The sequence below is a fragment of the Paramormyrops kingsleyae genome, chromosome 5, assembly GCF_048594095.1.
Source record: "Paramormyrops kingsleyae isolate MSU_618 chromosome 5, PKINGS_0.4, whole genome shotgun sequence".
In the NCBI taxonomy this organism is placed as follows: Eukaryota; Metazoa; Chordata; class Actinopteri; order Osteoglossiformes; family Mormyridae; genus Paramormyrops; species Paramormyrops kingsleyae.
In genome coordinates, this window is record NC_132801.1 from 7,711,346 (window position 1) to 7,727,933 (window position 16,588).

Sequence of the window (16,588 nt, forward strand, 5' to 3'; positions counted from 1 at the left end):
CAGGGTAGGGCTCGTGGGCACCTCACATGCGGCCGTCAGTCTGCGGGGCGGCGGCGCTGCGGGCACGGCCGGGCGGGGCACTCACTGGTGTCGTTCTCGTAGCAGGTGAAGTGGAACTTGCCCATGTAGAACTCCAGGCCAATGATGGCAAACATGAGGATGGCGAAGAAGAGCAGCAGGCCGATCTGCAGCAACGGGATCATGGCCTTCATGATGGACTTCAGCACCACCTGTAGGCCTGGAGGAGGAAGCACAGATCAGCTGCAAGGCACACACCATGTTACTATAGCAACCGTCTACATCTTCTGAGTGACTCGAACCCAGGTTCAGATGTTAAGTAAATGAGAAAACCAACACTGTGCTTTGTAGCCAAAGATCAGTTAGTCTACTTTCCTGCATTCTGCCACTTCCTCTCCTCCAGTAGCTAAGACCTCGCGCGCCCCCCCCCCCCCCCCCCGGCCAAGGTGCTTCACTCACTGGGAATTCCAGACACCAGTTTCAGGGGCCTCAGCACTCGGACAGCACGCAGAGTCCGCAGGTCAAAGTCTGACCCCACCCACGACAGGATCCTGTGGGAGAGAGTGAGATGTCTAGATGATTAGCCAATGGGAAATGCTCAATGGGTAACAGAAACAGCATAACACACTTACATTTTAACATGGGGGGGGGCACTGTCATTTTAGCCAAGCTAGTACAGCAGGCAAAACAAGGACCAGCGGTGATCCCACCCTATACAGAGTTTGGAACCTGCCAAAGCCACTGTTCCTGTCAGTCTGTAAGCTGATGTCACCAATACTGTGTTAGCAGTTCAGACGGAATCGACGGTTAGAAACTCCTGTTGGACCTTTGAGTGGTCTGCCTTGTAGATCATGTTAGCTGCTCTAGGTAGAGCTTTCAGGTAGTTAGTAGCATTCTGGTGAGCATACACTCATTAACACAGAGCACAGATTCATAAATACCTAAAAATAAAAAATACATACATACTACAGAGAATAAAATACGGAAATACATACAGGTAAGGCAAGCCTTACATACATTCAGGGAGGATTCACGACGTAATTTCCATGAGGGCTATTAATTAATATTTAGATTTCCCAGCTAAATGGAGCGGTTTGTTTTCCCAGCATGCACCTGGAAGGGTAAGCGGCGTGAGAAATTTCTGGGGTTTGTGTGTGTGGGGGGGAGGGGGGATGGGGGACAGTACACCACACAAGTGAGCTGAAAAGCTGACTGCGAGTATAAATGGGGGAGGACAGAAGGTGGGGGGGGGAATGAAATAGGGAGATTGGAAAGAGGATGACAGGGGTCAAGCCAGGGCATGGATCTCCATTCACAGAAGCACCCCCACCCACCCGCCCCATCTGGTACGCAAGATGCTAATTTCAGTAAAAGCTCATTCATTAAAAGCTGTGATATACAGCCCTGTTACTCATTCAGCCAAAAAGATTTTAACGGCACCAGCCCGGGGCCAGACGTGGAGAGCAGTGAACAACAGGAAGCGCAGCGAACACCCGCCCCGCCTCCGTCCCAGCCTCTGTCCCCGCCCCGCCTCCGTCCCAGCCTCTGTCCCCGCCCCGCCTCCGTCCCAGCCTCTGTCCCCGCCTCCGTCCCAGCCTCTGTCCCCGCCTCCGTCCCCGGCTCCGCCTCTGTCCCCGCCTCCGTCTCCGCCTCTGTCTCCGTCTCTGCCTCTGTCCCCGCCTCCGTCTCTGTCCCCGCCTCTGTCTCTGTCCCCGCCTCTGTCCCCGGCTCCATCCCTGTCCCCGGCTCCGTCCCTGTCCCCGCCTCTGTCTCTGTCCCCGCCTCTGTCCCCGCCTCCGTCTCTGTCCCCGGCTCCGTCCCTGTCCCCGCCTCCGTCTCTGTCCCCGGCTCTCTGTTCCCTGTCACCTCTCCTCTCCTCCTATCTTTTTATCTACCAGCTGTAAATCAGCATGGCTTTGCCGCCCCCTCCCCCAGCAGGCTCACGCCAAAGCGCTCCCTGTAGCTGTCCGGTCAGGGGAGCGCGTTCGGGAACTAGAGGGGCCAGGCTTTGGGGGGGTGGGTTGAATGGTACCAGCCCGCACTTACAAGGACCTGCCACTAGAGGGAGAGGTGCACTCTCTCTGCTGGGCTACACCTACAAGGGAGGGGGGGGAAACAGATGGAGAAATGATGGAAAGTGGAAAAAACTAGTCACACGGAGAGAGGGGAAAAAGAGAGACAGAAGGATAAAGAGACGTACAGTCTGTTAGGACGGGTGACCGATGACCGGGGCATGTTAAATAAGCAGCCGACACCCTGCTTGCCTTGAGGGCCATCATGGCATCCTGCCATTGGTTCTCCAACAGTGATATGCAAATTAGGGGGTGTGGTTTCTGAGCTGGCATCTGAAAAGGCCAAGCGGTTGTGAAGTTATCTATGACAAGGGGGAGGGTTTGTTTATAAGGCAGCCGTGACTGGACTATCCTGACCCATATTTATTATCCATCCATCCATCCATCTTCCATAACTACTTATCCAGTACAAGATCACTGTAAATCTAGAGCCAGTCCCAGGATGCACAAGGGACGAAGCAGGGGACACCCTGGACAAGATGCCGGTCCATCCATAGGGGTACATTAACACACAAAGGGCACTTGAGAGATGCCCATTCACTTAACTGTGTGGCTTTGGACTGCAGGAGAAGTCATGCACTAGCGTGGGGAACCGCATACACGGAGCCAGGGGCAGCAGCTGGACCCCGACCCTGGAGGTCCGAGGCAACTGTGGTATCCCTGTGGAACCTAGTATATATGGAACATGCAGGCCAAAGAAGCTCGATACCGAACGAGTGAAAGTAGGGAGGGACAGGCGTGGTGTTTTCTTTCAAACTCCTGCCAGTGGAAGAAAGATGGTGGTAATATTGGGGTGACACTAGGAATGATGGGAGTCACCATATTGTGTCAGGGATGCTGGGAGATGTGATGACATCACTCTTTGATATGTGTGACATTTTTATCTATATATGGAACTAGATTGCTTTTAGTGAGACAAAGCTGGTAAAATCTGATGACATTTCTCAAAGGTACAACAGCCTGCCCTTCCGGGAACCACAATTCTGGATTCACTGGAAAAGGCCACCGTCTGCCGGAAGCTCTGGGAGGGATCTGCAGTGTGAAATGGTGAAAACGGAGGGAGTCATTCTGGGAAGGGCCCCCCCCGCTGCGTTTCGGGGAGCCCGCTGATGCAGATTGAGGGGGGGGTGTAGGCGATGGCTGGGCACATGGAAGGAGAGATTCACACCGAGCGGGGAGGTGGTTGGCAGGCGTTGACGGCGGCACTCTCAGCTGGGACGCAACCGCCCAGTTGGGAAAACAGCGAGATCGCACCGTGAATGACAGGGAGCCGCTGCCGGAGAGACAGGCCGGGCCGGAGTGGGCGTGTGTTTGTGCCTATACATATCCGGACACCTGCCAGCAAACACCACCCCCCGGTGGCAGGTCGCTCTAACTGCAATCCAGACTCTGGTTCCTCTAGGTGTCTTTCCTGGAGGGGGTCCTTTATCTGGCCTCTCACCATAACAGGATGAGGAGTTTAGTGATCTGGAGGAACTTCAAAATAGAGCTGCTACTTCAGGCCACTTGGATGGCTGCCTAGGGAGCTGCTCCAGATGGGCCCCACAGGGCAGAGGCCCTGGGGCCGACCCTCGACACTCCAGAGGGATTATCTCCCATCCGACTTGCGGACAGCTGGGGATCCCCTAGAGGAGGCTGGAGTGTGCAGCCATGGAGAAAGATGTCTGCTGTGACTGCTGGTCATGCTGCATCAAGACTCTCACTAGGACAAGCGTTGGGAAGAAGGTGATCATATGTTCAGAAGTACAAGTACTATTCCTAAAAGAGAAATAGATTTTCTCTGGGAAGACCCCTTTGACGGTGTGTGTGTGTGTGTGTGTGTGTGTGTGTGTGTGTGTGTGTGGGAGAACACTATTTCTCAGTGGCACAGATCTGTCTTGTTTAGTGATTAGTTTGCTAGTTTACTTATTATTTGAATGATGATGATGGTGATGATGATGATTGAAGTCTCCCACCAACAGTCTTTTTTTAATTTGTGGCATTGCCATAGCAACGGACCGTTCTGCACTCACCCGGTTTCCACGGTTACCGGCTACCTTTCATTCATAACTGTTTCCTAGGGAACAAGGTCTTAGCTCATTGATAGAATCTTGGCATTAGCACAGCAACCAAGGCAGAGCAATGGCTCGTTTACCGTTTTCTCTTTTTTTATATATGTATAAATATTCTTATGTTGCTGTTCTGTCGCACAAAAGGCACCGAGAAGAGCAGAAGTGCCCAGACGGACGCTCAGTAAAACAGCCACCTACGCAGACGCATACAACTGACTCAAGAAGAGTCACCAGATTAAACAATCACGTCAGCAATGTACCTGCTTGTGTGCGCACATACACAAGAGGATCTTACGACCAAAATAGGCCAGACATGCACTTCTAAAGAAGGTTGGCACACAAGGATAAAACTGCGGGAATGAACATATATGTTTGGATTTATCAGCATGTTTGGCTTGTGTCTATATTTTTAGGTATGTGCTGCGTGCGGGACTCTGACTCTGTATCTGCCTGTCACCCTCTGACAGTGTGTGTGACTCTGACTCTGTATCTGCCTGTCACCCTCTGACAGTGTGTGTGACTCTGACTCTGTATCTGCCTGTCACCCTCTGACAGTGTGTGTGACTCTGACTCTGTATCTGCCTGTCACCCTCTGACAGTGTGTGACTCTGACTCTGTATCTGTCTGTCACCCTCTGACAGTGTGTGTGACTCTGACTCTGTATCTGCCTGTCACCCTCTGACAGTGTGTGTGACTCTGACTCTGTCTGTCACCCTCTGACAGTGTGTGACTCTGACTCTGTATCTGCCTGTCACCCTCTGACAGTGTGTGTGACTCTGACTCTGTATCTGCCTGTCACCCTCTGACAGTGTGTGTGACTCTGACTCTGCCTGCCATCCTCTGACAGTGTGTGACTCTGACTCTGTATCTGCCTGCCACCCTCTGACAGTGTGTGTGACTCTGACTCTGTATCTGCCTGTCACCCTCTGACAGTGTGTGTGACTCTGACTCTGTATCTGCCTGTCACCCTCTGACAGTGTGTGTGACTCTGACTCTGTCTGTCACCCTCTGACAGTGTGTGACTCTGAATCTGCCTGTCACCCTCTGACAGTGTGTGTGACTCTGACTCTGTATCTGCCTGTCACCCTCTGACAGTGTGTGTGACTCTGACTCTGCCTGCCATCCTCTGACAGTGTGTGTGACTCTGACTCTGTCTGTCACCCTCTGACAGTGTGTGTGACTGTGACTCTGTATCTGCCTGCCACCCTCTGACAGTGTGTGTGACTGTGACTCTGTATCTGCCTGCCACCCTCTGACAGTGTGTGTGACTGTGACTCTGTATCTGCCTGCCACCCTCTGACAGTGTGTGTGACTCTGACTCTGTATCTGCCTGTCACCCTCTGACCGTGTGTGTGACTCTGACTCTGCCTGCCATCCTCTGACAGTGTGTGTGACTCTGTATCTGCCTGCCACCCTCTGACAGTGTGTGTGACTGTGACTCTGTATCTGCCTGCCACCCTCTGACAGTGTGTGTGACTGTGACTCTGTATCTGCCTGCCACCCTCTGACAGTGTGTGTGACTGTGACTCTGTATCTGCCTGCCACCCTCTGACAATGTGTGTGACTGTGACTCTGTATCTGCCTGCCACCCTCTGACAGTGTGTGTGACTGTGACTCTGTATCTGCCTGCCACCCTCTGACAGTGTGTGTGACTGTGACTCTGTATCTGCCTGCCACCCTCTGACAGTGTGTGTGACTGTGACTCTGTATCTGCCTGCCACCCTCTGACAGTGTGTGTGACTGTGACTCTGTATCTGCCTGCCACCCTCTGACAGTGTGTGTGACTGTGACTCTGTATCTGCCTGCCACCCTCTGACAGTGTGTGTGACTGTGACTCTGTATCTGCCTGCCACCCTCTGACAGTGTGTGTGACTCTGACTCTGTATCTGCCTGTCACCCTCTGACCGTGTGTGTGACTCTGACTCTGCCTGCCATCCTCTGACAGTGTGTGTGACTCTGTATCTGCCTGCCACCCTCTGACAATGTGTGTGACTGTGACTCTGTATCTGCCTGCCACCCTCTGACAGTGTGTGTGACTCTGACTCTGTATCTGCCTGCCACCCTCTGACAGTGTGTGTGACTGTGACTCTGTATCTGCCTGCCACCCTCTGACAGTGTGTGTGACTGTGACTCTGTATCTGCCTGCCACCCTCTGACAATGTGTGTGACTGTGACTGTATGTGTGTGTGCGTGTGAGTTTGCATGCACGCGTGTGTGTGTGTGTGTGTCTGCATGCGCGCGCGCGTGTGTGTGTGTGCGAGATGGCAGTATGGCCATGCCATGTGTTGTCTCAGCATGAACTCCTGTCCACTCAGCCTGCTGCCTCTCCCAAACTCCCGGTTCCACATGATCACCTGACCCACAAAAGACTGCTCCTGCCACACACACACACACTCACACACACACACACACACTCACTCTCTCTCCCTCACTTATCCAGGTCACTCTGACAAATGGAGGCTCTGTATCTGAGCATTCAGCTATAAATATCTTAATTTATGAGCATCAACACAAATTGCATTTAATTAGAAACATAAACAGCTGTTCTTGTCTGGTTAAGGTGTCCAGATTTTAAATTCTCCATATTTACATTACGCGGTAAATGTGCAAATTCCAGCATTTATGTCTCTATGAGCCATCAGCATATTCCAGAATGCAGATTTGTCCCACCCTTGTACACGTGAGCCACTCACCAGCCCGTCGTCACAAGCGCTACGTCGTTCCTGAGTGATGTTGGAAGGTAAATTTCCATGGGACACCTGCACAGCAACCCCATGTGGTAGAGGTGGGGGGGAGGGGCATGACACGGCCCAGGACCAGCAGAGGGGTAGGTGGGCACGCCAGGCCAGCTGCAGTGGCCAGTACAGCAACCAGCTTGGTGTAGGGGAATTCTGGGAATAATACTTGGTCTGTAAGTTCTCCTTGCCTGGCTGATCTCCCCTGCCTCCAGGCCTTTCCAGTCTCGGGCCCCCGACCCACCGTGGGGCCCCACCCCGAGACCTAGCCTGACCATCTCCCTGTTCGCTAACAGTACCCCTCCCCCGCCCCATGAAGACAGCCCCCCATACCTCCACCTCTCTCACAAATGGAAGGTAGGCTCAGATCAATATATGTTTCCTCCTCTCTGCTCCTCCAACCGTCACCTTTCTAGCTCCCATCAGCTACATTGCAGAGTATGCCTCCCCTCCCACTCCCCTACCAGCCCCCCTCTCCTACTGGCCACACTGGGGTCTGCGTCTGCGTCTCCACAGAGGAGGGTGGGATCTCTGGTATGAGAAGAGCAGTAGTGTCCATCATCGCATGCCACCTGCGTTTGTGTGTCCACATGTGGCTTAATCATGTTGTCCTTTCCATCTACAATAGTCACGATTGAGACCCCCCCCCCCCCCAAGTGACACTGTATAGAAGCTGATGCCCCCCACAGCTGAAGCCGCTGCTTACTTCCCTCACCATTAGCCTTCATTAACCATCATCATCGCCACTGATTGCCAAGCTGTGATTTCTGTGCTCCAGCTCCAACAGACAGGCATGGAGGATGCACACCGAAACTCCCATTTTGTGCACTGACATATTTCATGATGTAATCATCTGTTATAAATAGCTCAAAATCAGACACAACAGTGGATTCTAGCTACATCTTCTCATGTAAAAAATCAGCCAATCTTTGAATCAGCTGAACTTGATATGGTCACATATAAAGAATCTTTATGGGACATACATCCTTCCATCAATCCATCCATTCCTCCATCCATCCATCCATCCATCCATCCATCTACCCATATCTGCTTAACCAGTGCAAAATTACAGTGTAGATATTTCATAGGGACTCAAAGACAGAAAAAAACTCCTGTATTTTTTCCATGGGGCTGAGTTTTGGGGCAGGCATGACAGACACTACAATGAGGATGTTGCAATGAGGGTATTTTTGGGGGGATGTTTGCATGTGACAGCGTACGTACATGGGGGAAAAGTGCCAGTGAGCTCTCCCCTTCTCTGGGGGCCATGGAAGCAGCAAACGTGGCCACGACTCACCACTCCACCGCAGGAGGCCATCCCAGAGATGGACAGAGCTCACCGCTAATGACAGGATCAGGGCAAGACCCCAGCAGGACGTCCAGAGCTGAGTATCACAGGATGACAGGAATAGCAGGTCCAGACCCTCTGCACCAGAAACAGAGCTCAATATCAGAGGTGGAGCTCAGTATCAGGGGCGGAGCTGAACATCAGGGGCGGGACTCTGCATCAGGGGCGGAGCTGAACATCAGGGGCAGAGCCGAACATCAGGGGCGGGACTCTGCATCAGGGGCGGAGCTGAACATCAGGGGCGGTACTCTGCATCAGGGGCGGGGCTGAACATCAGGGGCGGAGCTGAACATCAGGGGCCGGACTCTGCATCAGGGGCGGAGCCGAACATCAGGGGCGGGACTCTGCATCAGGGGCGGGGCTGAACATCAGGGGCGGAGCTGAACATCAGGGCCGGTACTCTGCATCAGGGGCGGGGCTGAACATCAGGGGCAGGGCTCTGCATCAGGGTGGAGCTCTGTATCAGGGACGAAGCTGAACATAGGGCAGGGTGGAGCTCTGTATCGGGATGGGGCTGAACATCAGGGGAGGGGCTCTACATTAGGGTGGAGCTTAGTTTCGGGGTAGGGCTGAACACCAGGAGAGGGATTCTGCATTAGGGTGGAGCTTAGTTTCGGGGTAGGGCTGAACACCAGGAGAGGGGTCCTACATCAGGGTGGAGCTTAGTATCGGGGTGGGGCTGAACATCAGGGGCGGGGCTCTACATCAGGGTGGAGCTTAGTATCGGGGCAAGGCTCAGTATAGCAGAACGACATGCCTAAGAAGAACAGAAACTCAGCACTAGACAAAGAGCTCAATATTAAGGATTAGGTTCAGAATGAGGGGCTGCAGAATGAGAGATCTGCACTCTGCTGCTTATCTAGGCTCAAGACAGAGATAAGAAGCATGAAAAGAGCTCAACTGTAATAAACTGACTGGTCTTTGAGCCAGAGGAGCTAAAAAAAACCACAGTGGCTGATTTCAGCACCAAGGACAAGAACAAGGCTCTCTGCAAACAGCATAGCTAGGAATCAGGAACAAGGCTCCAAAAATGGCTAGGGAACAAAAAAGAACAACAGGGAGCTTGGTGCCAGGAACCAGCCAAGAAATGGGCTCAGAACTGTGGGAAGGTGTTCAAAAGCATGAATAGTGTTCAGGCCCCTGGACAGGCTGTCCATAACCAGGGAGAGAGCTCAGAACCAGAGAATAATTCAGGTCAGTTTCTGTCCATAACCAGGGAGAGAGCTCAGAACCAGAGAATAATTCAGGTCAGTTTCTGTCCATAACCAGGGAGAGAGCTCAGAACCAGAGAATAATTCAGGTCAGTTTCTGTCCATAACAAGGGAGAGAGCTCAGAACCAGAGAATAATTCAGGTCCAGTTTCTGTCCATAACCAGGGAGAGGTCAGAACCAGAGAATAATTCAGGTCCAGTTTCTGTCCATAACCAGGGAGAGAGCTCAGAACCAGAGAATAATTCAGGTCAGTTTCTGTCCATAACCAGGGAGAGAGCTCAGAACCAGAGAATAATTGAGGTCCAGTTTCTGTCCATAACCAGGGAGAGAGCTCAGAACCAGAGAATAATTGAGGTCCAGGTTCTGTCCATAACCAGGGAGAGCGCTCAGAACCAGAGAATCCACAGAATCCACAGAACCAGAGAATAATTCAGGTCCAGTTTCTGTGCATAACCAGGGAGAAAACTCAGAACCTGAGGATGAGTTCAGAACCACAAACAGTGGATAGGGTTCTCTGGAAGCCCAGACCACTGATGCCTGGCTGGATGTATGATGCTTGGAGGTCGATTGAAGGGATCCATCAGAACAGCAACAGTGAAATACCCTGAAGCCATGTTGGAGGTGGGAGGGTGGGGGGCAGTGCCTTTTAAAAGCATTTACGCATGCAGCACTGTTAAGACCCTTTACAGTCTGCCATCCACACTCACTGTCACCGATCATCACGGTTATTCTGCTTGTAGTGAGAAATCACTCTGCGTGTGAGTCACTCAGGCGTGAGCCCCCGACCCAAATTAAAAAGCGGGCGACGCTCTGCGTTAATATTTAAACGTGTGTGTCTGGGCACGGCTGTGGGTTGCAGGAGTGGGCGGACATGCAAACGACAGCCAGAGGTGTTGCAAGGGGGTGGGGGGCGTGGCCTTCCACTATAATCCATTTAACACATGGGAAGGGAGGATCTGACCGTGTGTGTGTGTGTGGATCCTGTATATATGTAATATATACAGTATGTGTATATATTGGGGACATTTTATTTTTACGTTGTGGGGACCACCTTTTCGGTTCCCACAAGAGGAAACTCAATTGTATAAAAATATGTGACAGCAATCAAAAAACTAAAAATGCCAAAAGTATTGTATTTTGTTTGGTTGCTTATGGTTAGGGTTAGTACTGGGTAGGGATTGGTTGTCATTGTTAGGATTTTTCCCATAGAAATGAATGGATGATCCCCAAAAGACATTGTGTGTCTGTCTAAGGGCTAAGCACAGCCTTCCCTGCTCTCTCAGAATAAGTGGTTTGGAAGTGTGAACCCCATTAGGTCACAGTACAGCACAGAGTCACATGACCTTCTGCTCATGGGCCCACAGTAGTACCCACCTTCCCGGTCTCCCTTCCCCTCCCCCGCGCGTGCCCACTCCTCTCGTCTCCTCACGTCTCTGCGGGGCCACACCCACCCTTGGCCTCCTGGAGGCCACGTTCCCAGTCTGGGTTTATGCTCCCGGCCGCTAGCTGCCTTGCTGGAACATCCAGCCGGATAATGGAATGAGTCTGAGGGGGGCGGCGAGGCCCGCGTGAGGGTGCAGCTTAATGATGTAATCCGCGCCTCTCTGCGGCTAATGCTCTCCACAGCTGCCTCTCCCTCACGGCTCTCTCTGCTCCTTTAATCTCTCCCTCTCCCGCCCCCCTCGGCCCTCTCCTCAGCCCCCTCCCCCCGCCCTGTCACTCCTCCCTCCCACCCTCAGTAGCTTTCGTTCGCTCTTCTCCAGTCTCCTTGGATCCTTTCATCCTCCGTGATCTCTCCTTCCTGTCTTCCCCCCGTTCTCCCCCTGCCTGTCTCTCTCTCTCTCTCTCTCTCCTCAGGTGACATTTTCCTGGGTGGCCCTGGTCGGGCCCTCCCGCAGTTGGGCTGTGATCACGGTTGCGTCTTGCCTGCCTCATTAAGGTTGCAGAAGCAGCGGGGAGCAGCGGGGAGCAGTGGGGAGCAGCGAGGAGATCTTGTTAAACAGGGGGCGCCGTCACCCCTAGTGACATCGCCACCGCGTCCAGGGAGCGCTTGACACACTTTAGTGCATTTCTGTGCTGAATATTTTGATGTAGTCATATATTTACATTGTACATTTTTATTTATCTGGTATTTTAATTATTTAGCTTTTATCCAAAAGCGACATACATTTGTGCAATTGGTGGCCTCAATTAAGGGCCTCAATCAGGGGCCCAACAGTGACAGCACTCTGCAGACTGTAGGATTTGATCCAACAACCTTTCGATCATGTGTAAAGCATTCCCTCAGTATAAATACGCTTTTGCAAACACGGATGCATACATGTAGATGCACACATATGTGATGCACATATGCATATGTCATGTGTTGCTGTTGCCCCTGGATTTTCAGGCAGGGGGGTAACGGCGTCGCCGTCCGGGCCCCCAGCACCTGCCGGTATCCGTATCAGAGGCATAAATGGTAGCGCTCTCCTTAGGTGCCTGATTCTGCTCGGGACGCCCTGCCGGACTGCACATGCCCACTTACTGCTTCCCTCCCACTCCCCCCACCCTCCCCCCATTACAGAGGAGATCCTCTCAGCTCCTGCACGTTTATATCTGCACATCACACGAAGGCGGGGGAGGAGAGGGGAGGGGTAGCCCACTCTCTCCAGTGGGAGAAAAGGGCATTTCTCAGGCTCTCACTCACTCACCTCCTGAATACTAACAAAGGTGTTCCTGGCTGATCAACAGAGGCCTGCACACACACACACACATACACACATACAGACACACACACACACACACACACATACAGACACACACACACACATACACACATACAGACACACACACACACACACATAAACAGACACACACACACATACAGACACACACACACACACATACAGACACACACACACACAGACACACACACACACACATATAGACACACAGACACACAAACACACACACACATACAGACACACACACACACACACAAACACATAGACACATATAGACACACACACACACACATAGACACATATAGACACACACACACATACAGACACACACACACACACACACAAACACATAGACACATATAGACACACACACACAAACACATAGACACATATAGACATACACACACACACACACACACAAACACAAACACATAGACACATATAGACACACACACACAAACACATAGACACATATAGACATACACACACACACACACACAAACACAAACACATATAGACACACACACACACAGGTTTGTAATTATATCTTTGAGGAGACTCTTCATTCATTTCTATGGGGAAAACTCTAATCCCAATTACCTTAACCCCTACCCAGCCCTAACCTTAACCATAAGTAACCAAACTAATATGAGACATTGGCATTTTTAGTGTTTTGATTTCATCCACACCTGAAAAATGGTCCCCAGATCATCAAAATAGCAGGTTTTTATTACATTGTGAGGGACATTTGGCTCCCCACAATGTAATATAAATATAATCCACACACACACACACACACACAGTTCCATCCCCACCAAGTCCTCACGGTTTGCATTTCTTCCCCAGCACCTCCTTTGGCAGCATCCTGACGGCATGTGGGAGTGTAATTTGTGTGTCCACAGCAGCCGCACACTGCCCCCCCCGCCCCCCCCCCAGCCATGCTGCCATATCGACCTTCAGTCTACTCACTTAGCATGTCTGACTTCGACAGGTTGTCCTTTTCACCGCGCGAGACCCAATGTGTATGCGTGTGCGTGCGGGTCACACTCACCCAGTGAGCACCACCACAAAGTCCATGACGTTCCAGCCGTTGCGCAGGTACGAGCCCTTGTGGAAGGCGAAGCCCAGGGCCAGGATCTTGATGCCCGACTCGAAGCAGAAGATGCCGATGAAATAGGGCTCCGTGTCGTCCTGGGGAAGGCAGGGGCCGTTGGAGGGGGGCGTGTGGGGACATCCATGTACACACAACCCCCCCGTGCACGCACGCACACCAGTCATAGCCACGCTGAGGTTTGTTTTTGTTGTATTTGTGTGTGTGTGTGTGTGTGTGTGTGGTGTGTGCACACGCGCGTGCAGGCGGCTCACCAGGCGTGCAGACATGGGCGTCTTGTCGTCCTCGGGCAGGTGCTGCTCCAGAGCCAGGACGATGCAGTTGGCGATGATGGTGGTGAGGATCATCCACTCAAAAGGAGTGAGGATGTGGGGTCAAGGAGCTCCACAGACGTATAAGGCAGACAAACACCACCCAGAGCAGCCTACGCCCAATCAGGTACTCACTGACAGCCAATCACAAATAAAAGACAGGGTACCCCCCCAATCAGGTACTCACTAACAGCCAATCACAAATAAAAGACAGGGTACCCCCCCAGTCAGGAACTCCCTAACAGCCAATCATAAATAAAAGACAGGGTACCCCCCCAGTCAGGAACTCCCTAACAGCCAATCATAAATAAAAGACAGGGTACCCCCACAATCAGGTACTCACTGACAGCCAATCACAAATAAAAGACAGGGTACCCCCCCAATCAGGTACTAAGAAACATCCTTCCATCCGTCCATCCATCAATCCATTTTCTATACCCGCTTATGCTATGCAGGGTTGTGGTAATCAGGTACTCATTAACAACCAATCGTTAAAAAGAAAGGGTTCCCACCAATCAGGAATTCCCTAACATCCCATCATTAATAAGGAAAAAGTCACTCACCAATCTGATGCTCATTAACAACTAATGTGACCTTTCGGATGATCGGTTATTATAATACTTAAATAAATTAATGAACACAATGCCAGGAAAGCCCAAGTCAAGCTAACGGTGTAATTCCACTATAATGACTATTGTCCAGGGCAATGATTAGTGTCACAGGGCAGAGACAAACAGAGCGGAGCAGGAAATCATCGTCTGTCAAGCCATTGGCCTGCCCAGACAGCGCCATCCACGGCACGGCTCTCACTGCCGCCACCCGCAGGTCAAATGATGTAAACACAACCTGCTGCCCCTCTTCCTACCTCTGTGGAGGACAGATGCCCTCTCTACTTTGGACCAGAGGTGGAGGACTGGCCAGGGAGGGGAGTGGCGGTGAGGAAAAGGAGGAATGGGGAAGGTTGATGGAGCACAAGAACATGAGGCAGCCAAATGGTATCCCGGGTCACATAAGATTGCTCCTGCTTCTGCCGACCAATCAAATCACACGTCTTACTAAATCACAGCCTCAAATAGCTGAAGACAGAAACTGTTTGAAGATCAGTTCAGCTCAGAAAAAGGGCAGTGGGAGGCAAACTTCAAAGTGGAACATGTTTGGTTTGAGTAGATTATGCCTCTACTGTAATATGCTGTAATATTTACTCAGTTCTACTGTTTGGAAAGGCTTTGCACAGATCCCAGGAGGAACCCAAGTGACAGAACGCGCCAAACCCGTCTCACTCTATTAATGGTGTCACAAAAAGGACCTGCCAAGTACGAGGCAGGGGGATGGAGATCGACGCACATCCCTCAGGAACAAACGGGTCTGACCCCTATGAGTAATAGCTGGAATATAGCACATGCTGCAGGCTCGACAGATCCCACACGGGTTGAACAGGCTGGGCGTTAGGGATTCAGGTCCCGTTCTCCAGGCAGAGTGTGACGACTGCTGGAAACAACCGTAAACACCAACCCAGTGACTCACGGGCGATTAATGAGGCCGGGGATTTAACCCGGCGACCAAAGAGGGGTCCGGTTTCAGAATAACATGGCGACAGAAACATGCGGTGAAACTTGAACCACGGGGAGTCCATCAAATAAGGGCACGACCGTGCCTCTTAAACCGAACCAACTGCCTGACCAAATCGCGGTTTCCCAAACACATCTACCCATAATCCCTGAAATCAAATCACATTCATCCCCAGCAGAATGGCCCCACCCGGCCCCTCCCTTGGGATTGTGCCTGTGTCTGTCCCTGCCGGGGCCCCCCGCAGCACACGACGCCGGTAAAGGCGCAAGCTCTCAGTCCTCGGATAATCTTTTCGGTTATATAACACATGATGGTACATTACCGGAAAATGATATTCAATCACGGTGCTAAAGCTGTCTGCTGCCCCTAATGGACCGTTAATAATTCACAGTTCAATTTGGAGAATGAGGCGGTGGCTGCGAGAGGAAGAGGAGGATGAAGGGAGGAGGCAGAGCTCTAGAGAGACTGACGTGGAGCTCTGCGATGGTGATGTCAACGTCTTGGCAACCGCAATGAGTAAAAACGCTAATGCGGGACTGAGTGGGGGGGGTAGGGGCGTGGGGGCGTGTGCAGTGAGGTGGGCATTGGACGCCCCAAGGAGACAAATCTCTGCATCAGCAGAACAAAATGTGTATTAGGATAATAAAAGGCAATAGTGATGCCAGAGCTGCCCCCCAGCAACAAGTGCTTCCTCTCTGCTTAATTAAAATGGCTCTGAGATGGGGGGGGTCATGGAGGAATGTGCCAGCACAAGTCATCCGCTTCACACAGACTTCCTGGCCGAGCAAAAGGGGTGACGTCTGGAAGATGGTCTGGACGGCTCGGAAGCGAAAGAGCATTCTCTGTTACTCACAAGTGCACACAGAAGTTTGATGGGGCTGTATCCCTTCTTTTCACTTAGCATATGCTTTTATCCAAAGCGATATACAATCGAGAAAGTAGGATCAGGCCGGGCCTGCGGCAATTGGGGCTTTTTTTCCAGTTTTTTTCTAGATGACTCGAGGATTTGAACCTGAAACCTTCAGATCATTGGCACAGTGTTCAAACCCACTCGAACCACACACCACCCGCATGGGTCTGTAAAAACGCTCCAATTTTAATGATCGATAACAAAGCTACAAAAACAATTAAAAATAGACAACAGCAACGTATTTCCAGACCGAAACACAGAGCTCAAGAAACTGGAATCCTGGCTGAATCTGAACCTGGACTGTGTCACTTAAAGGCCATATTGGTGATAGTGGGCTCACCTGGGCGAAGAAAGCAGGGGTGACAGCCGCAGAGGCGCAGCGAGCACCATCACCGGCCGCCTCGCAGATGGAGCAGCAAAAGGAGCTGTCCCTCCAGTGGCATTACTCACGCACGGCTGGGATAATCCCTGACAGGCTCCACGCGCGAGGTGGGGCCGGCTGGCACTGAGCTGGGACCGGCTGGTGCA

The 16,588-nt window shown here is 51.8% G+C and overlaps 1 protein-coding gene across 22 annotated transcripts in view; it reads right to left on the reverse strand.

The window, feature by feature from the left end:
* The window catches only part of LOC111845281 (voltage-dependent P/Q-type calcium channel subunit alpha-1A), an 84,104-nt gene that overhangs the window by 47,471 nt on the left and 20,045 nt on the right, over window positions 1–16,588 (reverse strand). For 21 of the 22 annotated variants that reach the window (XR_011991682.1, XM_072711989.1, XM_072711988.1 and 18 more), the window contains 4 exons: window positions 13,525–13,630; window positions 13,211–13,350; window positions 478–569; window positions 86–238 (listed from right to left, as the gene is read on the reverse strand). Coding sequence is in view for 21 of the 22 variants with exons in the window: in XM_072711989.1 (XP_072568090.1) it covers window positions 86–238; window positions 478–569; window positions 13,211–13,350; window positions 13,525–13,630 (491 nt within the window). In the remaining variant the exon portion in view is untranslated. Of the gene's footprint in view, window positions 1–85; window positions 239–477; window positions 570–13,210; window positions 13,631–16,588 lie in introns of all 22 variants that reach the window. The other variant, XM_072711987.1, reaches the window with a different exon arrangement.